The 19,377-nt window shown below is 56.6% G+C and overlaps 1 protein-coding gene across 1 annotated transcript in view; it reads right to left on the bottom strand.

Moving 5' to 3' along the window:
• Window positions 1-17,719, bottom strand: part of ALX4 (ALX homeobox 4) — a 42,337-nt gene extending 24,618 nt beyond the window's left edge. The window contains exon 1 of the mRNA XM_045893860.3: window positions 17,260-17,719. Within this exon, the coding sequence (XP_045749816.2) occupies window positions 17,260-17,713 (454 nt within the window). The 5' untranslated portion in view covers window positions 17,714-17,719. The remainder of the gene's footprint in view (window positions 1-17,259) is intronic.
• Window positions 17,720-19,377: the final 1,658 nt, after the last annotated feature.

Below are 19,377 nucleotides of genomic sequence, written 5' to 3'. Positions count from 1 at the left end.
TAAGGTAAAACAGGACACTTACAACTCTCCAGACTAGGCAGGTCCTAATTACCAGGGAGGAGCCTTAGACAGGGGCCTCCCCGCAGGGCTGGGGACAATAATAAAAACAATCACATAATCCCTCTGAGCAGTACCAACCCATCCACTATTTCACGAAAAGCCCACTTATGATTGAACATGGAACATTACCTCCTGATATTTGCTACAGTGGGGTGGGGGTCTTGACCTCAGCCAGAACTCACACCCCCCTGTTAGCTGCTCCTCAAGGAGACTGGAAGTTTCCCAGCTTCTCCCTTCCAGGTCCAGCCCAGGTCTCAACCCTAAGCTCGGCCTCCCATGGCTGGAGGAGATCCTGGCACCTTTTTTTTTTTTTTTTAAGATTTTATTTAATAATTGACAGAGAGAGAGAAAGAAGCAGCAGAATAAGAGGGAGAAGCAGACTCCCCGCTGAGCAGGGAGCCCGATGCGGAGCTTGATCCCAGCACCCTGGGATCATGACCTGGCCAAAGGCAGACGCTTAACGGACTGAGCCACCCAGGCGTCCGAGATCCTGGCACCTTCCAGGGGAAAGGGGGCTGGCCAGAGAAGCAGGTATAGCCTCCCAAACTCTCCCCTCCCCCCAGCAAGAAGCCCGAGAGCTCAGGGTCCACACTGGGCCACCCCCCACCTTACAGGGAGGATGAGGAAGCCCTGAGCCATCACACAGCCTGTTAGTGGAGGATCTCCATTTCCTGACTTCAAATCAGCCCTGTGGTCTGTCTGCCCGTTGTCCCTCTCCACCTCCGCCAAACCATACAGCCTTGGGCTTGTCCCTAAACATCTCCCACAGAACCCCTCTGAGCCTCCATTCCTCCCCTTAACAGGGCGAAAACCTGCATCCCCTGCACCCCACCCCCCCACCCCACAAGAGACGCTGAAATAGCACTTTCAGACCCAAGGCAGGCCAGGCGGAGAAGCTTAAATCCTGCACTCAGTGAAATAAAATGAATGAGAAATCTTCGGAGTCCGACAGACTTGATTTCTGATTCTGCCACTTATTTGCTTCACTCACTCACTCATTCATTTGTTCATTCATTCATTCAGCAACATTTCTGGAGCACCAGCTATGTGCATGCCAAGTTCTCGGTGGAGGAAACACAAAGCCCGATAAAGAGCCCTTCCTTCAAAGGCCCACAGTCATGAGGGAGACCGGTTACGGTGTAGGGTGCTGGACAGGGCAGGGGCATCTAGACCAGCCTCAGTGGAGGGGCCAGTCCAGATCTCTATATAGGAAGGCTTTGATTGGAGGGGGTCTGTGGAAGCCGGGCTTCGCTAGCACTTTACATAAGAGGAGGAAATGTCAGTTTTCCCAATCCAGGAAATGGAAGGAGTCTGAAGAAGGTTACAGGGAAGGCTCCCAAGCCACCCGTCGCTCTGTCACCCCTGAAGGGCATGACTTGGCCTTGGGCTGCCCGGGTCTCCTCACCTGTAAAGTGAGGCCCATATGGCCCACGTCCCAGAATGGGTGTGAGCTTTGAATGAAGCAGAGTGCAAGCATGCACATCCCTGCCGGAGACGCAGCATGCCCTCCATCAGTGGGAGTCCTCCGGGAGAAATTAATACAGTTGTTGTATTTCCCACATTTATAGCACAGACTGTCCATGGGCTGGCTGACACACTTGGAACCACTGTAAAAACGAGATGTTAAATTTATTTTGTTTGACATTTACTTAAAACTTTTAGTGTGTTTTAAAGAAAGACACTTCCATAAATACATTTTAGCCTAAGGTACATTGCAATGTGAATGCATAGCCAGGAAAGGAGAATGGGAATTTTAATCACGGCACTGATCATGAAGTTCAGGTCCGTTGTGAACGACTTATAAAAGCCTCGCTTCCACGGACGCTCTTGGGGACACCTGGCCTCTGCAGGCAACCCAGTGTTTAACTGCTCAAGAATTTCTCAGTGGGAACATCCAGTACCTTCCACCCACTGTATCACTGGAAAGGCATCCGGGGTGGGCAATGGCAAGAGGGACCATTCCAGAAATGTACCGCTTGGTGTTGTTGCAGAGAGACTAAGCTCGCTGATTCAGGGCCAGGTCGGGGCCCCTTCTGCCTAGTGGGCCCCAGGCCACCTTCCCAGGCTGGTATCACCTCCTCCCTGTGGATTCCCTGCCACACCTTCTTTTGAGCTTCCCTAGTGGCCCCTACTAATTAAATCGCTCATCACGCAGCATTGCAAGAGAAGATGGGCAGCCTCCGTCACCGGATGGACCCACACCAGAGGCAGGGACGGCATCTTGCCCTGCTCCCTTACCCTTGATGCCCCCCAGCGAATACCTGTTGCACTGAATTAATCTTGTTAAATAACTGAACGGCTCAGCCTGCGCAAGGACCACGTGGGCCTGCTGCAAATTTGCTTCTTTCACCAGGATCAAGCGTTCTCTTTCTCCAAATGGGTTTATTCAAACCTAAAGAATCACTTATAAGCTGAAAAGGCCAGAAGACTTTTCTCCTCTTGGATGAGAAAGGAAGACTAATGGTGGAAGTAATAATTGTAAGCCTGCCAGTTAGAGTTTTCTGGGATGGATAGAGATGGGTGAGATTATTCAATCTCAGCTTTAAAAAATTCCACCTTTATACCTATCAAATGGTTAAAATTTCAAAACTTCTAGAACACGCTTGTATCTAAGCTATTGGTTAGGGTTTCCATCTACGTGGCTGGGATTTGGAGTAGGTAAGTTCCAAGTGTTTTGCCCATCACATACAGGTAGGTAAGTATAAATAATCCTCAATTCCAATATTTACGTGTTGGTTGGAGAATGGTTCTTTCTTTGACTTTTGCTCATCTGGACTGAAAAAAGTTTTCAAATAAGTCTCTGCTTTAAAATGCGTGGTGTGGGGGCATCAGTTAAGGGTCTGACTTCGGCTCAGGTCCTGGGATCAAGCCCCATGTCAAGCCCCACTTCAGGATCTGCGGGGAGTTTGCTTGTGTCTCTGCTCCTCCCCCCGCTCATGCGCGCTCTCTCTCTCAAATAAATAAAATAAATTTTAAAAATAAAAATAAAATAAAATAAAATGCACGCATGCACCTTCTACCAAAAAAACCTTAATCCGCAGAGGATGTGTGACAAGTTCATCTCTTTTCCACCTGTTACCACTTCTCGGGAGAATGAAGCATCCCATAAAACAGTGAGAATCTACTTTGTGTGGCACAAAACTGACTTCTGTGGATCTTCTCCGAGGGGCTGAGTCCTGTGGGGCTCATGAGGTAACGCAACGGTCAGGCACACGCCTTCATGCGGGGGAAGCCCGGCCCTCGCTGTCCACCCACCTGCCTCAGCTCAGGAAAGGTTTCTCCAGGTCAACTCTTTCCCTCTACCCTGGTCCAGATGCTGATGCTGAGCAAACAAGGAGGCCGTTCCACGTGTGGTCAGTTATCTATCATGAGTTCGGAGGGAGCAGGTGTGCTTGGCTCCTCCTTCCTCACCCTCGGAGCTGCTCCCACACACGGGGTCTCGAGCTGGGCTGGCCTGGTTCTGTGGAGGACTCTGGAAGTAGGAGGGAGATGGGGCCTATGTGGTCAAGATCTGTGGTCATCACTGTAGTGGGTGAGGGGAAGATGGTGTGCTGTATACTGAAAATCCACCCCCAGGCGCACCCCACTCCACAGCTGACTGAGCTCTCCCACGTGCTTGATTGTGTCCGATGGCCACAGAGACATGACGTCACCACGGCCAAGAGCATTAACCTTAAGGGCAGAGGAGTGGAGAAGAAAAAGGCCCTCTGGCTTCAGGAGATCTGGACTCAATTCAGGCCCTTGGGCACCTGGCCCGCACTGGGTCTCCCCTTCTTCATCTGTAAATTAGGAGTACTAATACCTCCTGAGGGGGTTGAGTGCAAGATCCCAGTGCAGGCTTGGCCCATGGGCGACGCTTACCACCACTCCCTTCATCACGGATGGGTGTGCGGGGGCCCAGAGTGGGTGCAGAACCTCCCTGACAGGCCCAGAGCTGGACATCCTCTGTGCCCAGCCCTGAGTCCACGCAGGGATGAACACACACAAATCCTGCCCTTAGGGACCTCCGGGTCTGACGCGGTCGGATGAGCACAGAGAACAGACTTTCGGATGGGGAAGAAAGTTATGCCCCAGCTCATGATGCCTGGGTGCAAGGTACAGCAGCCTGGGGAGACGCGGGCTGTGGGTTCTGAGGGGCCTGGGGGTGCCCTCCTTCTCCCTCCTTGACCCTTCCTGCCCCCGTGTTAAGGCCGACGGCCAGCCCCCACCCCTTGTTTCACTCAGCCATATTTTAAAGGATTTTGTCAACCACCCGGTGTAGATTCAATGATCATTTGTTCACTTTCCAATTTGATGTATCCAAGTCAACCGTAACTGCCTGTCAAAGTTTCTGAGCCTCACCTTACAGATAAAGAGGTTGAGGCAGAGAGGTCAACCAATTTGCCTGAGGCCCTCAGCTGCACAGGCTGACACCTGTTCCCAGGCCCTAGCACAGCAGCGTCCCCAAACCAAAGGCATCTAAAGCTTCAGGCTGCCTGGGAACCCCATGGTGGGCTGAACACAGTTTCTACAAGATTCCAAGAATACTAGAGAGCGTGCCTGTTCCTTGTCTTTGGACAAGCAGTTGGGAGACCAGGCTCAAGCAGGTGCCTGTCTAATCACTGGGGCCGGGGAACCGCAAGGTAAGAAGCACAAGGGAGACCCCCCTCCTCTGCTCTACAGCCCCCTCCTCTCTGGTCACCTACGGGGGGACCAGAATCATTGTCTAGCCTGGAGCCTCGGCCCCAGGCTCTGCTGTTCACTGGTCAGCACTTGGGATGGCCGGGGTGGAGGCCAGGGAGTGGCAAGTGCCTCTCATGGGACTCAAACAGAAAATAGTCAAGATGCAGGGCCAACAGCATGGAGCTGGTTTGGGGTAGATGGGGGCTTCCCTCCTGGGGTTCCTCCCTGCTCCACCAGGAGGGGGCACTGGGATCATCTTACTGAAGGAAGAGGTCCCAGATTTGGGGCCCTCAGCAGTGGCCCAAATGATATGTGGACCCTAAGAGCACATGAGAATTTTCTCAAAGGCCATGTCCTCACAGGAAGGTCAGCTGACATACTTGGGGCTCCTCAACAGCCAGGGGCCTAGCCAGAGGCCAAGGACATAATTCTGGCACTCTTGTCGATGGCTCTGCCCTACCAGCTGCCTTACCAGCTCTGGTTCCTGGAAAACAAAAGTGTCCCTGAGCTGGATCTCTTTGGCTGGTTAGTCATTAGTTTGGAGGCAATGGGATGGACAGGACGACTTTTAAGTTTCCCCACATTCAGAGATTCTGGACTTCACCTCAGAAGGCCATGCCTGGGACAGACAGACAAACCAACGGAACAACATAGAAAGCCTAGAAATAAACTCTCAAACATACGGCCAACTGATTTTCGGCAAAGGTGACAGACCATTCAACAGAGAAAGGGCAGTCTTTTCAACAAATGGTGCTGGGAAAACTGGATATGTAAATGCGAAAAAATAAAGAGTTGGATCCTTACTCAGAATGGACCTCAACTAAGAGCAAAAACTATAAAGCTCTTAGAAGAAAACACAGGGGAAATTCTTCATGACGTGAGCTAGTGATGATTCTGTGGATGTGACATTGAAAGCACAGGCAGCAAAAGACAAAAATTGATAAACTGGATTTCATCAAAATTAAAATCTTCTGTGCATCGAAAGGACACTATCCAGAGAGTGGGAGACAACCCACAGAACGAGAGAAAATATTTGAGAATCATGTATCTGATGAGGGATTACTATCCAGAATATATAAAGAGCTCCCACAGTTCAACAACATACAAACACACAACCCAACCCCCCAAATGGGAAACACACTTGAATCCACATTTCTTCAAAGAAGATCTACAGCTGACCAGACACAAAAGGACAGCTGCTGTGTGAGTCCCCTTCCATGAGGTACCTAGTCCTCACTGAATGGTTCACTTAAAATGGTCAAAATGGCAAACTTTGTATTTTTACCACAATAAAAAACTACCCCTAATTCAGCAAGAGATTTTGAATTTTTAAAAAGGCCATCTGAGTAGCACAAAGAACACTCAGCTTGAGATCTTGGCTTCTCTCTGCCTTGCTCAGAGGCCTCCAGGGGCTTCTCTCAAGTCCAAATCCTTCAGCAGAAAGCCAATCGCGCGTTGGGCTTTGCGTCGGCCATTCCTCAGGCCCCATCTTGCCCCATCTTGCCTGTGTCCAGCGCAGCGGCCCCCTGCACACCACAGGCTCGCTCGTTCCCAAACACTGCAGGTACTTTCCCAACTCAAAGCCCTGTTCCTGCTGTTTTCTGGGTCAAGAGTGCCATTTCCAGCTCCTTCAGCAGGAGCCCCTCTTCAGCCTCCCAAGTCAACTTCAGATGTCCGTACCCACAAAGCCCCAGTCCATTTACACTTCCCCTGGGGACTCTGGCTTCTGCACATCCAGCTCCCTGAGGTCCGGGATCAACTCACTCACAGCCAAATGCTCCACGCGTCCCTGACACGGGGCTCAAGGCTGCGGGCGTTTGTGGGACAGGAGAAGCTCTGGCAGCACACTTCTCACAGGGCTGTTTACACCCAATTCCCTCTACAAAGGGGGAGGAGGGAGCCCTCCGCCTCTCCGTCCACACCATCCCCCTCAGTGCCTGGCGCACTGTAATCATGGCTGCCACCCCCCCCCCGCCAAGTGCTGTCTACACCTGAGGCTCAGGTCTAAATGCTTCTTCCTGTCTGGGCTCTGAGCTCAGGACGGCATCCTTGCCAGAGCAGAGTGCTGCATCCTGTGTGTGTGTGGGGGGGTCTCTGAACCCCAGGGGGTAGGGCTGAGTAGATGGGGTACTCAGGCAGGAACAGTAGCAACTCTCAGGAGGGCAGTATGAGAGGACAAGGGGCCCAGAATGGGGCAGGCAGGGGTGGGGCCGCAAGCAAGGGGTACCTAACACTCACCGCAGGGAATGGGGAGACCTGAGGAGGACAGTGGGGAGGGGAGGGAGGTTACCCATCTCACTGGAGCTGGCCCTGGCTGTGGCAGCTGGACCCTGGCTTGTGACCCCTGAGGTGACAGCCAAGGGGAAACAGTAGGGCAAAGGGGTGTTCCTCCTATGGTGGAGGCTGAGAGGACTCAAGGCTCATACAAAATGGGGCTACCCAAGACCTCTCTGCTCCCTCACCCCACGCTCCACAGGGATCCCTGGGGGAATAAACTGTTTCCCACCAGGGTGCAAGAGGACTGGAGGTTGGGTTTTCATCCCAGGCCTGGGTTCAAAGGGAGGAGGGAAGAAGAGAGAATGGAAAGATTTGCCCATTATTGGTCCCTCCCATGGTCTTCAGCTCCACCCTGCCCTGAGCCGAGTTTCTGGCATGTTCCTACGGCCTCTGGAAACTCAAGGAGGAATTCCCTCATACCAGCTTGAGGTCCCTGTGTCATGCCTGCCTCCCCCCGCCCCCATTCTCACCACAGCTTGGCAGGACACTGGAACAGGTGAAGAAGCCATGCCCAGGGTCACAGAGTCAGGTCTAGAACTCTGACCTGCCGGGCACCAAGCCTACCCTTGACCTCCACACCCACCGCATCCCCAGACGTGGGGAAGGGAAGAGCTCTTTGGAGGCCATATTTGTAAAACCCAGGCTTCCAATCTCATAGGATTAGGGTGGCCTCGAGTCTAGTTAGGATCATCCTACAAAAGAATGCCTTTCAGGCTCTCAGGGCCTTTGGCCATCAAGAACTTACCTTCTCCCTTCCTAGCAGTCCCACCTTAGGAAGGTACTCCAGCTCTTGGAATCTGTTTGCGTCCATGAAGTAGGGATGGCAGGAGGATCTATCTCACGGGACAGCAACTGGGATTCAATGAAATCACCCTTGAGATTTGGTACGCTGCCTGATGCACCCACCGGGGCAGGTAAATGTGGGTTGTCACAAGGTATCAGTAGCGCAGGGGTTTTGCCCTGCCAACTCAAACCCCCTTTCACCTCACACTCCACCAGACTCACTTCATTATTGTCCCTGCCTTGCAGATGGGAAAACTGAGGCAGGGAGCCAGGCCCAGCACGCCAGACTGGCCGCTTTGGCGGGTCAGACTAACTTTGCGCTCCCAGAGGGGCCTCTCTCAGTACAATGAATCAGGCAGAGTGGTGGGGCCCAGAGGCCTCCCGAGGATCCTGGAGGGACCATCCACCTCTCTCCTGGCGCCTCGATCCCAGGCCTGGAACAGCACAGAACCCAAGGGCTTCAGAAATCATCTAGTGCCGGGGCGCCGGGGTGGCTCAGTCGTTAAGCATCTGCCTTCGGCTCAGGTCATGATCCCAGGGTCCTGGGATCGAGCCCCGCATCGGCTCCCTGTTCCGCGGGAAGCCTGCTTCTCCCTCTCCCCACTCCCCCTGCTTGTGTTCCCTCTCTCGCTGTGTCTCTCGCTGTCAAATAAATAAATAAAATCTTTAAAAAAAAAAAAAAAAAGAAATCACCTAGTGTCATGCGGGGGTTTTATAGAGGGGAGATCCAGGCCCCGAATGGGGACCTGAGCCAGATGGGAACCCATGCGGCTGGATGGTGGGGCTGCAGACCCTGCGAGGGAGATCCATGGACACTGAGGGGCCCATACACCCATACACCAAAATCTCCATCCCCCACTCTGAAACCTGATCAGAACCCCCACCTCCTCGCCATCATTTGCAATATCCTAGTGCCCTCAAGGGTGGATAGTGTGAGGGGGTGGGGCTCTTAATCCTTCCCCAGCAGAGAACTTGACCCTGAAGGCACATTACCTCTCTGCACCCTCATACCCCCCACACTCTCCTCCCTCCTAGGCAGGACAGGCCCAAAGGGCCTCAGTTTGCAAATGAGAATATTGAGTGGAATCGTGGAGATAGGGGAGTGTTCTAAAGGCACATTTCCGTGGCAAAGCCAAGACTTGAACCCAGCCCTCTTGCTCTCTAGAGAAGGCCTGGAGGGAGAAAAGGAGGAAGGGAAGAAGCAGCCTCGGGCTGTTCAGCTACCAGAGAGGATCCACCTCTGTAACCTCCGATTTCCCCCAATCTCTCTGAGTCCTCCCCTTACTGGGCGAGGTTAGGCTCACCTGGGAATGGGAGGGGAGCTGGGAGGACTTCTCATGAGCTGCAAACCCTGTGGACAGCACTTCCTGCTGTGCATGCCCCACAGCCTGAGTCCAGGCTTCCGCATCCCAGTACCAGCCCCAGTGAACTGGACTTGCCCAGTACTGATCTTTCTCCCACTCCAGGCCTGAAGGCTGGGATCATGTCCTGTGCTTCTCAGAATCCCCCACAAGGCCTGGCATAGTGACAGGCAAAGTTCGGTGAGTGATGAGTAAGTAGAACCAGCACCTCAGTCCCCGTGTCTGTGAAACAGGACATTTGAGCCAGCAGACATCTGGCGTCTCTTCCAACACTGGGTAGGACACCCACCCCAACACTGTGACACATTGTGTGTGGTGGGGGAGAAGCAAGGCTCCTGGACGTGACCAATGCCCTGGGCTGGACCAGTGGCCGTCCCAAAGAAGAGAAGATTGGTCATGTGGCCTCAGCTAATTCCCTCAGGCATGCACCCGCATGGTTTCCGCCACTCAGGGAAGTAAACTTGTCCTAGGGAGACTTGCAGAGATCAGGAGTCCCAGCCGAGTCACAGGTGGGATGAGTCCCTGCAATCCCACAGGGACCCCCACCCCCCGCTCCCAGCCCAGGTACTCAACTTTTGCCTTGAATCCCCAGGTTCTCAGGGTGGAGCCCCCCTTTTTTCTCAGGAGCGTGGGGCTGCAAGCACCTGCCCTATTTGGTGCCCACAGAGAGTGTGTGACTTTTGGGAAGGGTTACAGCAAAGGAAGAGAGTGGGTGAGCCCAGCAGATACTCCCCCAACCCCTTCCTCCCCCACCCCCAGCTGTGGAAGGAAGAAAACCCAGCTGTGCATTCTGCCTTCCCACTAACTGGGCTGCAGGGCTCCATTTCTCCCTGGGTCCCAGTTTGCTCAACTGCTAAAGAGGATCTGCATTGTGCATAAAAGTGGCACTCATGCTGGTTTCTCTTCCACAGTGAGCTACACAGGACAGAGGGTACACTTGAGAGCTAGAGGTTGGAGGAGGTCTCTGTGGTGTGGGTGGGCTGGGGACCCGGTCAGGGCCCCAGGAAGACTCCAGGGCTCCATGGGGGACTCTCCTGCCACTCACTGAGTCAGCCTTCCTGGGGAGCTGGGACCCGGGGCTGGGAAGGCCACAGGCTGTGAAATACACACGCTTAGTCACTGTCTCCCCACAAGTGACTCTGGCAGCTGAGGCCCTGCGTGCCACAGGGGGCCCCGAGGGGCGTTCCTAACTGGCACAGGTGGCCCCCTAACACGCATGCAGCTCCCCTACACGGGGTACAACGGGCGCAAGCACGTCTTTCACGCAGGAGTGCACATCAATTAGTACCCGTGGCCGCACCCTGAGACACATTCGGACCGCAAGCCCCAGATCCAGTGAGTATGGGCGGGACACACGCCCACTGAGTTCACGCTGTGCTCGTGCTCATAAAAACCCCCCTATCCATGCTCAAGCCACACTCTGAATGAGGCACCAATTCTCCATTCATCCTTCTACTAGCCAGTAAACATTTATTATGCCCAAAGAGCTTCATCTGGAAGGACCTAAGCTATAGGATAGCAGACAAGCACTGCGTTCTCCTAGGAGGAAGTCTGTCACATAGTAGGTGCTCATTAAGTGTGGACATAGGTACCATGAGTGGAGACAGGGGACATGAGCAGACTGGAGGGACCAGGAACCCCAGAGCCTCAGCTTGAGCCTGGCCATCTGTGGGCACGAAGACGCTCCCCAGTTGGCTCCTCTCCATATTTAAGTCCAAGCCTGGAGTCTAGAACCTGCATTCAACTAAGGCCCTCCAGAGCCACCAGCCCACTTATCCTGGAACTGCTGCCCACGTTGTCCCTGTACCCCCTAAGCTCACCTCAGGGAACCCTCAAGACCCGTTTCTGCTTCCAGGGAAGCGGGCTGAAGGCGGGTCCAGACTGGTACCTTCGCAGAAACCCCTAGAGTGCCTTTGGAAATTGTCCAAACTCTTGCATTTCACAAATTCAGACCCAGGAGGGGACGGGGAAGGGGCCTTTCCAAGGCCACGCAGGGAATAGAGAACTCAGCGGTGGAGACCCGTGATCTGTCCTGGATTGGGCCCCCTGCCCTGCACGTGTGCCACGCTGGACCTTAGCGTCCTCGCCCAAACCTTCCACAGCCTCTCAATCTTCGCCGCCAGGGCGCTCGGAGTACAGGGAGAACCAGCTGCTCTGCCCTGGCCTGGGTGGCCGGCAGTCCATCTGCAAGGGCCTTGGGGCTGACGCCCACCCTCCGCGGCCCCCAGTTTGGACGGAGAATCTGCTCAAAGGCGATCTGCTTTAAGAATCCAGTGAAGCGCACACCCAGCTCTCGCTCTTTCTGGAACACGCAGCAGGGCCGGCGCCCAGCAGCTCGGAGCGTTGGTACGCAAGCACGCCCAGCGCGGTGGCCAGGGAAAGACAGGTACTTGGCCGGTGGTGGCGCCTCAGTCTCTCCCTCGCGCTCTCTCTCTCTCTCACACACACACACACACCCCGCTAGTATTTCGCAGTAAAACCCTCCTCTCCAAAAAGGCATTTTGGGTGCAGTGGAGCTCCGTGGTGATACTTCTATTTGCCTCTGGAGCTAAAATCGGAAACTGCCCGCTGCCCCGCATCGCCACCCAAATCCCCAGCCTTTTGCTCCTCTGAACCTCCCCTCACCCGAGCCTCAGTTCCCTTTCCACTCACCCCCCTTGGTGCTGGCGGTGCCTGCGGGGTGGGATGGGGGGTAGAGAAGAGGTCTTTGATAAGGTGTTGGATTGCCCTGGGCCCGGGGGTGTGTGGGCGGGTCTGAGGTTCCCAGGACACCTCCCCGACACATGGGAGGCTTCTATCCAACCACTGAGTCAGCTTTTTTAGGGGGAGAGCGGCCGACCCAGGCTACCTTGACCCCCTGTACTGGGTGAGGAAGGAGAATCTTGCAAAGAGGTGGGGGTGTGGACCATTTGCACATTTGTAGACCAGAGAAGGCTGGGGGGCGGGCCGGTGCTGCAGCTCCGGAGGGGAGGTCCCTGGGGACCACGAATAACTGTGATCCCAGATGAAGCACCAGCCTGCGACTGGGAGGGATTGCCGGCTGGAGAGAGGTGCATCTTCTTTCCGCAAAAGGGTACTCTTCGGAAGAAGGGCGTCTTCTCACTAGTCTAATCCAGACCCAACAAAGGTGTGTGGTGCCCAGGGCCCCTGAGCAAGGGGCCCCAGTGTCCTAAACTCTGAATTCACTGAGCAGTATCAGCACGGAGCTGTCTTGATTTCCTACTCTGATGACCCGCCTTGTCACTTTATCGATGCCCGGGAACCCCATAGCTTGGGGAGCATGTGGCCAGATGGCGCCTGGAAGGCGGCGTCCAGAGGCACAACTGGGCTCCCACTGCCCCACCCAAAACAGTGCCTGGGCCTAGGTGGGGGGGGGGGGGGTGAGGTGTCTGGGCAGCAGGCTTCGTTCGGGGGCAGGGAGCTCTCTAGCCAAGCACTCTGTCGCAGCCCCTCTTCCCTACTCCCGTTTCCTTGCAGCAAAACCAAGCACCACCAAGCCCGGTGGCTTCCCCATTCCCGGACGCCTGGCCTCGGAGCCTCGGACGGAGCCTCGGGCACTCCCGGCAGTTTTCCCCTCCTGTTGCTTCGGGCACCCCGGTCAGCAGAGAAGCCCGAACCCAGACTGAGCACGCGGGACTCCAACCTCCCCTCACCCCCACCGCTGCGAAGGCCACCACATTTCCACTTTGTATTCCAATTTTCCATCAAAACAAAGCCGCGCGCGCACAGAGCTGCAGGAAGAAAGCGGCTGAGGCCCAGATGAAGGTACATCCCCGGAAAAGTGTGCCCCGCTGCTCTCCAAAACGAAAGTCCTTAGGGACTTCGGGAAATGTTATGCATGGTATTTTAACTTGTTTTCCTACCTCGGCTCCGTTTTGCAGCCTGCCCAGCCCGGGGCTTTGGGGAGTCCGGACCGGGACAGCCTGGCCGCTGCATCGAGGTTTCTGGTGCAGCGGGTAAGTAACCTCGTTTTCCAGTCCGGGTGGTGCAAATGTCCGGGCATACAAGGTCACCCTGCTCAAGAAACACCACCGTCGCAAACGGGGGTGGGGTCTCCGGCTCTCCCAAGTCTCTTCTGAATTTTTCTTAAAACAACTCACCAAAAAAAAAAAAAAAAAAATTCCCCCCAAATTTTCGGGTATATATATGCGTCTGTATCGTGATCCCGGTGGTAGTTTACAGAACAGTTCTTCGAACTTTCCACTTAGCTGTGTACTGCACTGAAATAACTTATAATAAAAAAAAAAACTGCAAATCGATTGATTTAAAATACTAAACCTTTAATCCAGGCCTTCTGTTTTTCTATTTAAGGTCATCTGTGTTTAGGCCAACTGTTCCAGCCCGCTGACGGCTACAGAAATTAACAAAGTACAACATTAAAAGCATTTTCCTTCTCTGCCCCTCCAAAAGTGACCGGGGTCGGCATCGGCACAGCTCCCAGGCTGGAGTTTTCTCTCGATCATCCTACAATCACCCAGGGGCTCTTAACTGCTTCTTCTCTCCTGTCCGTTTCTCGCGGTCTTATTTTGGGCTTCTCTTACGCAAAACCACACGCGGGTTCTTTGACTAACTTCGAATAGGACCCAGGCGGGGTTTACACATTTGGTGGTGTATGGACTGTGTCGGTGCGGGGGAAATAAATACCCTTAGCGTTCAAACACTGCATCTAATTCGACAAATGAGGACCAGCCCCTGGGCGGCGCCCCAGGGGTCTCCGGCCCGGCCCGCGCATCTCGCGACCTCTGAGCTGTGAGCGCTTCTTTGGGGGAGTGGGGGGGCACGTGGATGGCAAGGTAGCCAGCGGCTAGCAACGAAAACCTGCGCGCACCGAATCGAAAGCGAAAGAGAAGGAGGGAGCAGAGCTGCTCCCCGAAGCTTCCCGGGGCGCATGGCCGAGGCCTGGGGCAGCGGCGGCCGCGGGGGGGGGGGGCTCGGGGCGGCTGCCCGGGGCTCGGGGGCGAGGCGTGGGAGACCTCACTCTGGCGACGAGGAGGCTCTTTGTGCGGCGGAGAAACGTCGGGTCTCCAACCTGGCGGGTCCGCTGGGGCCCATGGGCCCAAGGACGGGCCAGGAACCAGCAAGGACTTCGCAAGGCCGAGGTGCGCCCCGGGAGCCCGGCGAGATGGTGACTGCAGCACGCGCGAACCGTGGGGCACGTTCCCAAACTTGCAATCATCTCCTGCACCCGGAGGGGACTGCCCATCGGCTTGCTCGGCGAGCTTTTAGTACTGAGGGGGAAACGGAGGCCCAGGGAGGGGTAGGGACGCCTGCGGACTGAGAGGATTTCTCACCTCCACTTTCGGCAGCTCCGGGAAGGAGAAGGCCGGGCCCGCGGGGACTGCAGGCGGCTTCCCCGCCGCGCGCCCGCTCAGCGTGGCCCTGGCGCAAACCCGCCAGGCCGGGGCTTCGCTCGCGCAGGGGCGCTTGGATGCGCCGGGAGTGGCTCCCCAGGCTGAGGTCCCGGAGGAGGTCTCCGGGGCCTCGCCCCCCATTCGGTGCCGGTCCGCCGATCCAGAACCGAGCTTCCAGCCCCGGGACCAAAAGAGCCGGGAGGGAGGTTTGCAAGGTCCAAGCTACCTGCAGTCAGATCGCGGGGGGCCGGCTTTTTCTTTGAACCCCCTTTACCCCCTCTTGAGTCCACATTCTCCAAGTGTGGGAGAGAACTGCCACCAGCGTGTGCCTCAGTTTCCCTGCTTGCTGGCCACCTACAGAGCCAACTCCAGAGGCCCTCCTCCCAGCTGCCTCTGTAAAGGGCACAGCCTAACCTCTTGATGCCTTGGTTTCTCATCTTGGACTTCATGCGCCTAATCTTTCCGCAAGGGCCAGAAATCTCCTCCTGGCCAGGGAAGCTCAGCTGCTAGGAGAAGAATAAACAGAGCTGTTTGTTGTTTGTGGTTTTGCCCTGAGCGGTGCCTCCATCTCAGGCAGCAGGGGAGTGGTGGTCCTGTGGCTGATTCTGGGCCTCCTTTTGTCCCAATCTGCAGCTTAGGGCTTTGCCCAGAGCAGGGGCAGGGGCCTGCACTGTCCTCAGAATTGAGTGTCTACAGGTTCCCAACAGCACAGAGGCTTTTGGGGGAATCCTGGAGGAGACTAGACTTTTGCTTTCTTGGCGTGGGGTGGGGGGGCACTTACCACCCACTGATGCAGTTACCTCTATGAGGAAAAGGGCCTTCGAGGAGTCGCTTGCTCAACCGGCTAATGCAAGTTAGAGGAAGGGCCAGGCCGGTGTGTGGGGGCCCAGCAGCGCTCTGAGACAGTGCCCAGAGGAGGCCAGCCCTTTCCTCTCTCTCCCTGGACCTGAAGACATCTGCCAAACAAGAGGTTGGAAGCAGCTTGGCACCTCTTCTTATGTAATGTCTCTTCCTCTGCAGAAGCCTCTTTGGTGGATTTCTTTAAAACATGAAAATCCAGTATAGTGGGAGAGAAAGCCTATGAGGCTCCTGGCTTTGCACGATGGACCTCCACGGGCCCCTCAGTCTGAGACTTGCTCCCACCTAATAGTCCTGGCAACAGGGACCAGGAGGGGCCTGGGTAAGGCCTGGAGGAGGGAGCACGAGTCTGCAGCCCTGGCAGGCGGATGCCTGCTGACAGGAGCTGACAACCCCTGCCTGCCCGAGTGGGGAAGGAGCACCTGTGTGCGGCCGTGAATGTCTGTGATCTGAGTGCCTGATCTCATTCCCACAGGAAGGTGGAGAGGAAAGGCGGTGGAAGTGGGGAAAGGCCACTGGACCTTTCTAAATCTGCTCTCAGTCCTGTCCTGTGGGTTTGGGAGTGTGTGACTATGTGTGAGGCCATATGACTGAGTGTATTTAGTGTGTGACTGTTGGCTTATGAGGAAGAGGTTGTGTGTGTAGTCAAGTCTATGATTGTGCAATTGTTTGCGTCAACAACCACCTAATGAACTAGTTGTGAGCCTCTGGAAAGCTAGTTTGGATATAAGAAAGTGTCTGCCATGGGCTGTTTTCCTAAGGCAATTCTAGCCACCAAGGCCTCCACCATGTCCCATGTCTGTCCCCAGTCTTGGTGTCTCTCCATCCAGACTGGACCAGTGCAGCCAAAGCTGTTGCTGTGTCAGGACCAGCTCATCTCCAGGGTCCTGCCTGAAGGCCAAGGCCTCAGGGAGAGTGTATCCAGGGCTCCTAGCCCAGGAAGATTTTTCCCTCCCTTCTGGGTTTCTCTCTTTGCCAGCTTGGGGCTTGTCAATCCCGATTCAGTGGGCGAGAAGGCCTAGGCTCCTGAGCGGCTCTGGCCTCAGGCTGCCCTTCCCTCCATCATGGTTGCTAAGCTCTGGGAGCCCAGGCCTATGTCCTGCCTGCGAGCTCAAGGGGGCTTGGAGGTCATTTAGGCCTCGGCTTTCCCTGTGGGCCCAAATCAGGACCCAGAAGCTTCCCTCTTCCCCCAGCATTGCGCTGCCTGGAACTCTGCAGCTCCCTGCCTTCTTGCCGGTCGGTCCTAAACCATTGTTCCGAGGCCAGCCGCCTCCCAGGGTCGCCAGGCGAGAATCGCTCCGAACGCCAGCCGGCCTGCCTCCCCCTGGCGAGCCGCGCTTGTCGGGTGTGTGTGTGTGTGTGTGTGTGTGTGTGTGTGTAGGGGGCGAACTCGGGTCCTCGGCGGCTCCAGGCGTCTGCGGCCCCGCACCCGTGCGGCGTCCCCGACCCGCGGCTCCCCGGGCGCGCTCAGCCCGACTGCGCTCCGGGCTCCCAGCGGGCTCGGCACCTGCGACGCTCCCACCTGCAGCACCGCCCGGGGAGCCTCCAGGCCTGCGGGGAGCGAGGCCTCGGCAGCCCCGGAGCCCCGCGCCCGAGCGCCGCGCCCCCCACTTCGCCGCCGCACGCCCCGAGCCGGGCGAAGCATCCGCTTCGGAGGCGGCCCCGCGAGCCGCGCAAAGCGAGTGGTCGGGGGAACCGGCGAGGACGGGGAGAAAACAAGCCCCAGGGCGGGTTTAACAGCCACAACCGCTCCGAGCCCTCGGCGTGGGAGATGAAGGGGGCCGGACCGATCCCACGGTCCCCTCGGAACCGTCGGCTCCCGTTGTCCGACCCAGAGCCACCCCGGCCCGCCGAGCCCTGCCTCCCGCCCCGAGCCCCGGCCCCGAGCGCCCCGCACGTGCACTCACCGTAGCAGGGGACCTGCAAGGCCCCGTTGTGGCCGCCACTGCCTTCCTGGAGTTTGAGGCTGCCGTCCGGGGGAGTCTTGCAAGCGCCGCGCTGCAAGTAGAGATGCGGGGGCTGCGCGGGCGGCGGCGGCGGCGGCTGCGGGGCGGGCGGCTGCGGCTGCGGCTGCGGCTGCGGCTGCGGCTGGAACTTGGTGAAGGAGCCCCGCGCCCCGGCGCCGCTCTCCAGGGGTGCCGCCAGGTCCTGCTGCCCCGCGCCGTAGCGGGCCCGGCTCTTGGCGTCTGCGAATCCCTGCCCTTTGGCGGCGGCCGAGAGGAAAGTTGTGCCGAACTTCTCGCCGCCGGGGTATGCCCTGAAAGGCGAGGAGCCCTCCCGGCTCTGCGACACCGGGCTGTAGTAGGCGTCCATGGCAGCAGCCGGCGACTCGCAGTAAGAGACGCAAGTCTCAGCATTCATGCCTGGCCTGCGCGGGCGACGGGCGGGGGCGCGAGCGAGAGCGCGAGGACGCCACCGCGCGCCCTGCCCGGGAGTTTGGGGAGGCGAGGAGGCGGTGGCCTTGCGCTCCGCGCGGGCCTGCTCGCTCTCCCTCCTCCCTCCACGTCTCTCTCTCTCTCTCTCCTCTCGTCTCTCTCTCTCTCTGTCTCTCTGTCTCTCTCTCCTCCCCCTCCTCCTCTCTCTTCCTTCTCCCTCCCCGCAGCTGGCCCAGGGAAAGGACGGAGGGCTGTAAAAAGATTCAGATGTTTCGGAAAGTTGACCAGATCTCCCAAAGCCTCTTAAGATTTTGAAGTGGGGGTGAAAAAAGAGGGAGAGTGAATTTTTTCCCCCTGACTCTCTCCTTCCTTCTCTCCTTCTTCCCCCACCCCACCCCTCCTCTCTCCCTACTCTCCTAACACCCCCTGCTCCTCCCTTCCCCTCTCTCACGGAGATGCTACTAACGCGCTCGCTGGGGATTAAACCCGGAGGCGCCCGAGGGCCTTTCCGATTCTAGGCCGGGTGGGAGAGGTGACCCGGCCCTAGGACTCCTGAAACTAGGCTGAGAATAGCGGGTCCACGGTTTGGCCCAGGGGAGGGAGGCAGGCAAAACTCTAGGGACAGATTAAAAGAAAGAAAAAAAGAAGAGAAAAGAGAAAAGAAAAGAAACAAAAAGTACCTAACAGGTTTTCACTTTCAGAGTCAGAAGGGTCGCTAGCCTCCTAGTGCAGTCCTTGGGACAATGACCTTCGAATTTGTCGGCACAGCTTTGGGCCTTCCCACCAGTGCCTCTTTCTCTGCTTCCAACCCCTCTTCCCCATTCTCGGTCCCTCTGCGAAATCAGCACACACCCAGGGCGGTAGTCCTGCGCTCAGCCACTTTCCCGTCTAATTAACTGCTTCCCTCCTCTACATGGGTGCTGGGGCAGGGTGTCGAGGGGCCTGTGTGTGCTCAAACACCAGAGAAGCCCTTGATGGGCCCCGTTATGGAAGCTTTAGAGCTCGGTCCCCTCCCTCCCCTCCTGGGACAGAGCCGCGCTCTCCTCCCATCTGCACCCAGCCCAGGGGGGTTTCGGTCCGCGAGGTTGAGAGCGAGGAGTTTGGAGACCTGCTGGCTGTGCCCTGTCGTCTCGCTGTCACCTGCTCATGGCTTGGGATAAGGGTGAGGAAGCCTTTTCTCTCTCTAGACTCACCGTCTCCCACTGTAAAACCGATGGCTTGGATTTGACGGGTTGTGGTTTCCCTCGCTCGGCAGCGCGCACCTCGGGCCACTGGGACCAGCCACAGCAAGGGAGAAGAGCTTTTAGGGTGCGTCCAGATTTTTCCCCAGGGTTGGTCATCGATTGCGCCGCCTCACAAGAACTGTGAAGGGTGGAGGTTGGGGTCCCCAATTTTAGATGAACAAACCGAGGCTCAGAGAGGTGCGGTCATCTGGCGGGGGCCCGCCTTGGAACCCATGCTGGGGCTAGTCCCTCCATGGTCCTGGGATGGCACTGGGGACAGCGAAAACGCAAAAAGCAGAGGAAATGGGTCTCCCACTGGGGAATGACTCAGTTGGAAGGAGACCACTTAGAGCAGCTTTTGATAAACTGCAGGGAAAGTCCGTGGATTGAGGATTTACCTCAAAGGAGGCGGGGGATGGGGTGAGAG

Source organism: Mirounga angustirostris, unplaced genomic scaffold (assembly GCF_029215605.1).
Source record: "Mirounga angustirostris isolate CCGP_5_RB_7025 unplaced genomic scaffold, mMirAng1.0.hap1 SCAF_13, whole genome shotgun sequence".
Taxonomy (NCBI): domain Eukaryota; kingdom Metazoa; phylum Chordata; class Mammalia; order Carnivora; family Phocidae; genus Mirounga; species Mirounga angustirostris.
This window is presented reverse-complemented; position numbering and strand designations above follow the sequence as displayed.